The following is a 9634-nucleotide window of genomic DNA, read 5'->3' as shown; positions in this document are numbered from 1 at the left end:
TCCCCAGTGCAGGGGGCCTGGGTTCAATCCTTGGTCAGGGAACTAGATCCCATATGCCATAACTAAGACCCGGTGCAGCCAAAAAAACAAACAATCAGAGTAGAATTTCCCTGTTTATCCATGGCAGAAAAGCCCCTTGATGGAAGCCTTCTGGGTGGTGGCAGATGGCTCAGGTTGAGGACGGGGCATCCTGACCTCTAGTAGAATGTGTTCTCCTGCTTAGCCTCTTTCCCTCCCTGTCAGCTCCATCAGAGCTGAGCTTTCTAGACCTTCTGTCTGGGTGGTCCTTCCCACACCCATCTCCCCTTTCCTCAGACACATTTAACTATTTAGAAAGCAGTATACAAAAACCTGGCTTATGTATTAATACTTCCTTAGGGGGAGGGATGCTTGTGGATTTTAAAGAAAAGTATACTCATTGCAATTCTCTGGAAACAGAAACAGCTTCTAAACTAGGCTATGCAGACCCTAGATCACTCTTGGGGGGTCCAGCTAAAGAGAGTTTTCCCCACACTCTCCCATGCAGATGGGAGTGGGCTAGCAAGAGTAATGTGGTGAAGAACTGGGAAGTTCAGCTTCTGGCCTTGGCAGTCAGTCCCTTTATAGGCTCAGGGAGCTCTTGCTAGCAAGTAGGGGAGAGGTGTTACCATGGGTGGGGGTGGGGGTTCTTGGAGTAGTAGCCATCAAATTGTGTCTGATCTGGCAAGCTCTCAGAACCCCATTTCTCAACACCTCCTCAGAGACTTCCTTGATTTGTCATTAAAGGCTCCCTGCCCCTCTCCTTCACTCCCCTCGTGTAGCACCACTCGGAGAGGCAGGGCAGAGCCTGTCAATTCTTTTGCCTGCCTAGCCTTCTGGCTTCTATCCCATGAAGAGGTAGCTGGCCAGTGGACATTCAGTTGCTCATTCTATTTCAAACCTCTGGAGATGTTGCCAAAAGAAAACAAAAACTGTCCTGCCTTCTGGCAGACAGAAAGAACAGAAGAGAAATCAAAGCATCTTGGGCACCCAGCCAGTTTTGGAGTTGGTGGAAACAATAGCAGCAGTGTCCCAAGCTGGGGGCTGCTCCCAGCTGGGACTCAAACTCAGCAAGGCCTTCCCCTGGGGAACCCTTACCTTGTCTGTTTCTTTTAGCTCCCTTCTTTCCTTGGAGCAGGAACAAGGGAAGGCAGAAGACAGGCTTTTCCTCTACCCAAGGGCTCAATGGGGAAGATCAGAAAGGAGAGTGGGGAGGTTCTGGGACAGTATAACCAATCCCTTCCCTTCCCCGACCCTATCCTTCCTCCAAACCCACCCACTTCTAGCCCCTTTCTGCGGTCAAGGAGCCATCTTCTGTACCTGAACCCCAGGCATCAGAAAGCTCTGAGAGGGAATAAAACCTGAGATTAAAAGGGCCCCTAAAAGTCATCCAGTTCAACTTTTCCATTTTGCAGATGTGTAAACTCAAGGGCAGACAGTGACTTGTCCAAAGTCAGACTACATTCCAGAGCGCAGATCTTCTATCCAGGCCAGGACTGTCTCTAGCACCATCGCTGCCCCACACATTTAATTTCAGCTCCAAACGGAATAATCTTGGGCACCATCACAGCTCTTTATTTCTACCTCCCCACAGTCCTCTAGGTTTCAACCACTCTGCTGGCCCATTTCAGCTTCTCTCTGATGAGGGCAGACTTTCAGGAACCTTGTCCTGACTAGTGGGGAGAATGTGGAGCTCTAGAGCAACCCAGAAGGCTGATGGAGGTGGAGCTCCCCCAGGGGAGGAATGCTCAGTTAGTCTCTCACAAGTCCAATGACAGCAACTAAGATTCAGGCAGGATCACTCAAATGAACTTGAGAGACTTCAGATTTTTGAAACAATGTAGAAACCAGTATTTCAAATCTTTCTTTATAATTACTGCCACCCACAGTGAACACATCAAGAGAAACCTTTACTTTGATAAATCTAGGAGGTGAAATCTCACCCCAGGAACCACTTTCATCTTCCACCAAACACCTGCAGGTGGTAAAAGCGGTGTAGGGAGAGGCAGGATCGGAGTATGAGTATCTGGGAGTGGGGGTGGTGAAGACAAGGTGGATGGGGTTCCAGAAGAGCTGTGGGAATCAAAGTCTCATTTCTCAATTACCTGAAGCAGCAGAGTCTATATAATTAGGATATAAAGGAGTGCAGCTGGAAAAGAATCAGTAAGAATTTCAAATGATGATCTGGGTTCCTGGCTCTTCCTTTCCCAGTTGGGCAGACCTCACTAAGAAGAGGTGAGAAGGGGTCTGGCTTCTCTCAGACCACAGCTTTCTTTTATTGTTCTTGTCTCCACTAAAACCTGTGGGGATAGCATTGTTGGCTAGGCAGGGGCTGCCTCCTGCTTGCTTTAAGGGGTTCCAGGGTAAAATAGTTGGGCTGGAGAAACTGACCAGACACTGGGAGGATGGGAAGTAAATGGCAGGGGTGGGAGGGTGAGGCTGGGGTGGCATGGTGGCAGGGGCCAGGAACCTGTGTGGGTAGGTATGGGAGCAGAGTAGTTAAGTCTTGGGCTGAGATTCAGGGGCAAGGTTGCCCACACTGGCAGCTGCAGGAGGTGCATCACATGCAGAGGTGGTAATGGCAGCAACTAGGCCTACAGATCTAGAAAGCCTGATTAGGGCTGGGGACTGATGTACCCTCAGGTCCTTTCAGGTGGGAGATGTTTTAAGGAATAGGCTGGGCCAGCCAGTTGGAAAGTAGCCCTCCTGGGAGCTTCACCACTGGACAGCTGCCGCCCCTGCCTGGTAACCTTGGTGGACAAGAGCCAGGCCATGTGTCCTATCTTGTCCCACACGCTGGCTCTTGACAGTTTTTCCAACAGGCACATACACTCCATGCTTGGAGCCCGACTACTCCATAAGTCTCTACAATGCCTTTGGGAGCCCTTCTTTTATTGGGAAATAAATACAGAGTCAAACAGGTGGGCCAGCCAACATCTGTAGTTCTGGGGGCCAAAAGGAAGGAGTCTGACTTGCTCAGAACTCAGATCTCCATGAGCTGGTCATTCCCCACGATCACCTCGTTCACTCGTTTGGCTATAAAAGAAAAAGAAAAGGTTGTTTGAGAACTGGAAGCAAATGATTTCATTTCAAATCCAATTACTTCTAATTCTGTGTTCATAAACATTTATTCCTCTCCGATGTGGCTCTGCTCTTTAGAAGCTCTTGGGAATAACAACTTGCCAAAAGGACTTTGGGAGAGAGAGCATCCTCCCACCCAGGAGGTGGGAACTGACCCTATACACCTGGCTTTCAGGAGACTTCCCATCAGAGGGGAACTGGAACTGAGTCTTAAAGGATGAATAGAGTTTTTTCAGGCAGTGTATCAAGGGGAAGGCATTCCAGGCTGTTAAAACAGCATGAGCAAAGACATAAAGATATAAGAAAGAGGAATGTGAAAAACTGGTGTAGGATAGGGCACGGGGGAAAAGAGTGAGAGGAAAAGAGACTAAATAGTTAAATGGAGATACTCAAAGGAGAAAGGGAGATGTCTCCCATGTCATACGTAAATAATATCTCACGCTCGATAGGGTTGTTGTGAGAATTCAATGAGTTAAAGCATACTGAGTGTTTGATAAACAGTGGTTATTATTTGTGTAAAGTTCAAACCCATAAGGCCCTCGATGACCTGACCCTTGTCTACCTCTCCAGTTTTATCTTCCGTCTTTCTCCATTTGTACTTGGAAGCCATATTGTTTTGTAGCTCTACACCTTAGTATACGCTATTTCCTCTGTCTCAAATGCTTTTCCTCTCCTCCCTACTCACCCTAAATACCCAAATCAAGCACCTCCACTATGTAGTGCATTCCCTTCTGAACCGTTCATTTCCTGGTTTGTGAAAACACTCTACCTTGGATGTATCTCTATTTCTCTGTGAGGATCGTGAGTGCAGGGGCAGTGGATTTATGATCATATCTAGCACAGCTGCTGGCACATGAAAGATTTCAGAGGTTTGTAGTTAAATGACAAGGATAGGGTGTGACTATGTAAGTGGAGAGCTAAAGTTGCAAGGAAGTGAAGGTTGGTAAAGTAGAGAAGCTCAGGGAATGGTGAAGCTGAGGGGCTGGATGGTTCACTGATGAATACGTTGAAGTCGTCCAAGATGTTTGGAAAAAGAGAGGGAGGAAGGGGGAAGACTGTGAATCCTTGATATATTTAGGAGACTTCTCTGGGAGCTGACCAATTATGCGGTAAAAGAAAAGAAGAGGGTTAACTTTTAAGGAGTAGGAGCTATAGAAAGGAGGCAGTGAACCAATGGTCTGGAAGGGGCAAGGGAAACCAGCGGCATGCCTTCTTCCCTGGAGGCATGGGGCAGATGTAGGAGAGAGGGGAGTGTTCAGCCTTCTACTGACTCAGACAGAAAAGGCTGACCACCTGGCTGACAATGAATTCTTTCTGGGTGAGCTTGACCTCTAAAGGTCCAACATCTTTATTGCCATGCTTGGGACTTGAAGTGTGACCCTGATAGGTAAGGCAGAAACTCTTAGCTTTCCTGCAGCTCTACTTCATCCTCAGAAGGGTTTGGTGAAGCAAAATGAAAATCGTTGATAATGGGACCAAGTTTGATAATATGAGATGTTTTAGTCTGTTCATACTGCCCACAGCCTGGAGCCTACTTCTGTTCTGCCAGTAGAAAGGGGGTTTCTGACTGAAGCTCTGGAGACTTTGAGATTTCAGACATGTCTTCTGTTCTACCCACCTTTCTAGCTTTGTTTCTTGCTACATCTCCTTTACATACTGTATTCTAGATTCTCCAAATGATTTGCAGTTCCGAACACAAGAGACTGTTTTTTGCTTGCCTGGTTCCCCTTCATTTGAGAGGTTCTTCCCTTTTGTATATTTGGTATATAGCCAGCAACTTTAAAATTTAGCCTAAATTCCTTCCTTTGAGATGGTATGCCTGATCCTTGTGCCAAAAACTGAATGATTTCTTTTTTCTGTCCTTAATGAACCCTGACGTGATACCTGTGAAACTTTATTGTACTTAGTTCTTTACTCACCTGTGTCTCTATAATAGACTGAGCAGCTGGACAATACAAGGCAAGTCTTACTCATCTTTACACCCCTCGTCTCCCAAAGCTTAGAATATAGGCGGTGGTAATTGCTGAAGAAAGTACGAGTGTTCTCGGTGGTTACGTAAGGGTACAGAAGAAGGAAAAGGAGCATGTATAGAGGAGGCGGCCTCCAATCCCCTTGTCAAAGAGAACACAACTGACACACTGATGCGTCACAGCAAAGGTGCTGGGGCTCGAGAGCATCTTTGGGCCCATCTCTCTAATGTTCCCCAGTAGGAAGAGAAACCTAGGTCTAGGCCTTCACAAGGTTTCTGTTATAGCATTGTATTTGGCAGAGGCAATCTCCTGTGAGAAGAAAAGGTGTCAATGCAGAACAGGAGAGCTCTGAGCCACAGAGCTTTGAATTCTAACTGGACTTTGATCACATTATTCCATGTCTTTGGGCTTTGGTTTCCTCATAAAGTTGTGGGGATTCAGTAAGATAACTGATGTAAAGAGCCTTGGTAAGAATTAAACCGAAGTTACAGAATGCACCTGGGTTTGGCTTGTGTGGTCCTGCCCTAGAAAGCCATCTGCTTCCTTCAGTGAGAAGAATGGGTGGGAGGCCCAGACAGTGCTCAGGCTTCTACATTCCCAAGGGCTAGGGCTGGTCTTGGAGTGTGACTGTCAGTCAGGCTAGACCTTGAGGTAAGACTGATCAGAAAAGAATAAAGGAAATGCATCTTGGGCTAGCTTCCCAGGAATCTCCAAAAGTTCCTCTTGGCCCTTAACCCCTCTGTGGCATGAGTTAGCCATATCATCTCATATCTAGATTCTGACATCTGCTTTCCCGTCACCCAGTCTCCTCCTAGTTTCCAGGCCACTGGAATGTTCTGAAGACAATCCCAGTTTTATTAACACTCTTCTTGGTCCTTAGGGCTCCAGACCAGAGGGGTGAATGAGGTGTCAGGCTGAGGCAAACAACATCTTATTCTGCTCTGCTAGGCTCCAAATAAATACCTGCACCTTCTCTGGCTTGCTCACTGGGATTCAGGGGAGAAATGTCTTATCTGGCATTTTGGGGGAAGGTGTATTTTTATGGAGACTTTCAGTAAGGTGGAGGAAACCTGAAGGGGAAAAACAAGCAGTGCTAGATCTGCTTGGCCAGGGTTGGAAGCAGGCTCCCATAAACATATTGGAAAAGTTCTGGGCTGGAATCAGGTCAGCAAAGATCCTAAAGAGAAGAGCAAAAGGGAGGAAAGTAAGCTGGGGAAAAACCAATGAGACAGAGGGGAATGACAAGTCACATACGAGAAGCTGTACTGTTGGGAGGTTGGGGAGGATTCCTGCTAGCCAGGACTTGACCTATGTACCCATCAGGTCTACTTTCACGGCTACAGGACTGATCACTGTGGTCCCAGGGAAGAGATCCAAGTTCTCTCTCTGACAGTAATAAGAGACTCAGATGAAATGTCCAATTAGTCTCCCAGGTTTTGACTTTGTTGGCTGTAGCTTTTCAGTTGGCTTGAGTAGGAGGTCAAACTTGGCTGCCAGGATTTTTGCCAGAGATAATCTCATTAACTGAGCATGCTGGGTGGGGTGAGAAAGGCCGGAATTGCTAGAAAATGCCTTGTTCTCCCAGTAATGCTAGAAAAGGGCAGTGGGGCCTACACTTGGTTATGAGAGTCCTGTTTTTGGTGTAGAGTCCCATTTTTGCTATGGATGTGGTGACTCTATGGCATGCAAATAACTGGGATTTGGAGAGGGGACATCTGAGGATGAACGTTTTTTTCCTGAAATCCCTCCATGGGAGAAAGACTGACTGGGGACCTTGCTATCTCCTTACCTCTTTGCTAGTGAGGACCTAAGTTGATGTTTGTCTAGGTCATCCATAGTAACAGGTCTAGATTGCTACACTGATGGCTGGGAATTTGCTTTCTTAATATAGCTCAGCCTCAAAGAAAAGTGACAGTGGGAACAGGCTGACTGGTGAGGAATACCTGTGGCAGGAGGGCACTGACTACTGTGCTGGATGCAGTGATCCCTCTAGCATAGAGGACAGAGCAAGAAATGCTGGGGATCTCCAGTTTAAAGACTTCCCTGGCCCCCTCTCCTTCAGGACCCTTAACGAGAGGTTACATAGCGTCAGTTAGAACCAGAAAGCCCAGGAGACACTGCAGCCTGTGACATCTTAGGGGTGTGGCAAGCCCAGCCCCATGCTCCTTGATGGGAGATGACTGCCTCAAACCCTCACTGTCTGGCATTCATTATTCATTCATGCATTCTGCACACAAAACTAAGAGGGGTCCTTGCAAAGGAAAAGAAAGGAGCACTATGACTTTGTTGGAAGTGGGAAAAGGAAAGAGGAGAAACTGAGGTTCCAGGTTCCAGCATGTAAGAAAGCAGGCAGGGGTGGGGGCGTGGGGGGCATTATGACCCTGTAGGGCAGTGGCAAACGGAGTTCACACATTCAAATATGCCTGTAAAAACAACAAAAGGAAGCATCTCCTGGCTCTAGGAGGGACTAAAACAAGAAAACACTGGGGTATTTCTACTTTTTTGCTAAGCAGGAGCTAATTTACAAAGCAAAGAGGCAAGAAGGAGGTAGAAGAAACCCAAATAGAAGAGAACAAAAAGGACAGAGAAATGTAATGAGGAGTCAGGGAGCGGATGGGATTATCCTGTCCTGCTTTTGAAGGATCCCTTCCAAGGTCTTCCACAAAGTCAGAGAATAGGCTGAGGTTCTGAATTCTATTTTAAAGAAACAACCAACAGGCCCTAGATAATCAAAAACCAAATTTCTCTTCAAGCCAAGGGTAGGTATGGGTGAACTGGTACGTTGAGCAGGAGAAAGAGCTAAGACCTGAGGTTCCTGAGGAGAGAAAGAGCCAGGATATGGAGTCCAAATATATTTTTCCTACCTGTTGGAGAAAGATGGACTAAAGGGAGAAAAAGAGTATCACTGGTTAAATTTTGCTAGGCAAGCCAGGAGTGGCTTCTTCCTCTGGTCTTTTTGGAGGCTGTCAATAGTTCAGGCTGAAGACCCAGTTGTGTCATGTACTAGCTGTGTACTTTTGGTAAACTTCAACTTTCAAAATCTCAGTTTCCATTTTACCAAATGGGTCAATAAAGAATCCCTACCTCAGAGGGCTTTCATGAGAACCCAATAAGACAGTGCATGAGAGAACACTTCAAAGCTGTACACAATAGCCATAAGCCAGTGGCCACCCCCAGGAAGGCAGTGCCGCCCTTCCCCTCTGTGCTGGGGTTTAAGCTGGTGTCCCAGCCCTCTCACCTAGGCTCATACCTTCAGCTTGCACAGGATCATGGCAGAAGGTACCAACAGCTGGGGAGCCACTGCTGACCAACACTCCAGCTCAAAGGCTCTCTGGTGAGACATCAGGTGGAGTTTGTCTCCCACAGACTGAACCAAAACTGCCAGCCTTCTCTGCAGCAAGGGCATGGATAGATAACCTAGGTTTGACCTGTTATCTATCTGACTGACCTAGGCTGACCTAGGGCAGCCACCAGAAACCACGAGCTGGGAACTAGTGACACAAAAATGTAGGAACCAGAGAGATTCCACTTTGGGGCTGCTGGGCGGCTGGAGCAACAGAGCAAGCATGTAATATCCAGCGTTCAGTGAGATGGCAGCAGTGTCCTCACCAGGATGGTCTGGAGGGTAAATCTTGGCTGTGACCCATTTTCTAAGCTTGATTCTGCAGCCATCGTGGAGCTGTGAGCTACCTATCTTTTCAGTGAATTCTTTATCAGTTTAAATCACCCAGAGTTAGTTTATATTGCTTACAACAAAGAACTTTATTGGTAAACTAGTATCACCCAGAAAAGGCCTTTTAGAAATGACAATTCTCACATGTAGAGGAAGAAAATATTTGAAATGTGAGAAGAAAGGCAGTGAGAAGAAGAGTTATGTCTAGTCTCAAGTGAAGAAATAAGGCTGAAGGGTGGTTTCAGGCCAAGGCAGCACTCCTCAGTTCATTTATCAGTGTTGCATTTGGTTCTTTCATCAGCATAAGTTTAGAAAAAAAGTCAGAAGAGATCTCATGATAATTGCAACTGTCTCACAAATGTCTTTTTTGGAACCCTAACTCTCTACCCTGAAATGCCCCCAAATTCCCTTTACCAAAGGATCCAAATTCATTTGCTTATCTCTACACTTCCCACATCTACTATAAACTAGGACCTGTTCTGAGAGCTAGGGACACATATTGAAATAAGTCAGTTCTTGGTCTGAGGTTCTTTGTCTAGTAGGGAAGATAGATTCATAGCTAATTGCCATTTGTGTATGTACTTTAATTAAGGTATTGACAAAGGTGTGGAGGAGGAAGGAATGCTTAGTTTGACTGTGAGGAGTCATGGAAAGAGCCAGGAAGGTTCTATAGAGAAAACACTTGGGCAGAACCATTAAGAATTTCAGACAGAGAGAGGGCACGCACGAAAGCATGGAGGGGCACAAGAGCATGGCGCACATGTGGGGCTCTGAGCCCTGTGGTGTGCTCCGCAAGTCGTGTGTAATCCTTACAACGTTTAACTGTACTTAGTTCTTACGACGATCCTCCAAAATAACTTTTTATTGTCTCAGTTTTTCTAGTTTCAAACAT

General features: G+C 46.5%; 1 protein-coding gene across 2 annotated transcripts in view; it reads right to left on the bottom strand.

Annotated features, from left to right (window-relative positions):
• Positions 1-2880: 2880 nt before the first annotated feature.
• EIF2B3 (eukaryotic translation initiation factor 2B subunit gamma) overlaps positions 2881-9634 on the bottom strand; it is a 107121-nt gene continuing 100367 nt past the window's right edge. For both annotated transcript variants that reach the window (XM_061122071.1, XM_061122073.1), the window contains one exon: positions 2881-3054. In XM_061122071.1, the coding sequence (XP_060978054.1) occupies positions 3002-3054 (53 nt within the window). In that variant the 3' untranslated portion in view covers positions 2881-3001. The remainder of the gene's footprint in view (positions 3055-9634) is intronic.

Source organism: Dama dama, chromosome 20 (genome assembly GCF_033118175.1).
Source record: "Dama dama isolate Ldn47 chromosome 20, ASM3311817v1, whole genome shotgun sequence".
Taxonomy (NCBI): domain Eukaryota; kingdom Metazoa; phylum Chordata; class Mammalia; order Artiodactyla; family Cervidae; genus Dama; species Dama dama.
The sequence above is the reverse complement of the archived record's forward strand: the minus strand, read 5'-3'. Positions and strand labels throughout refer to the sequence as shown.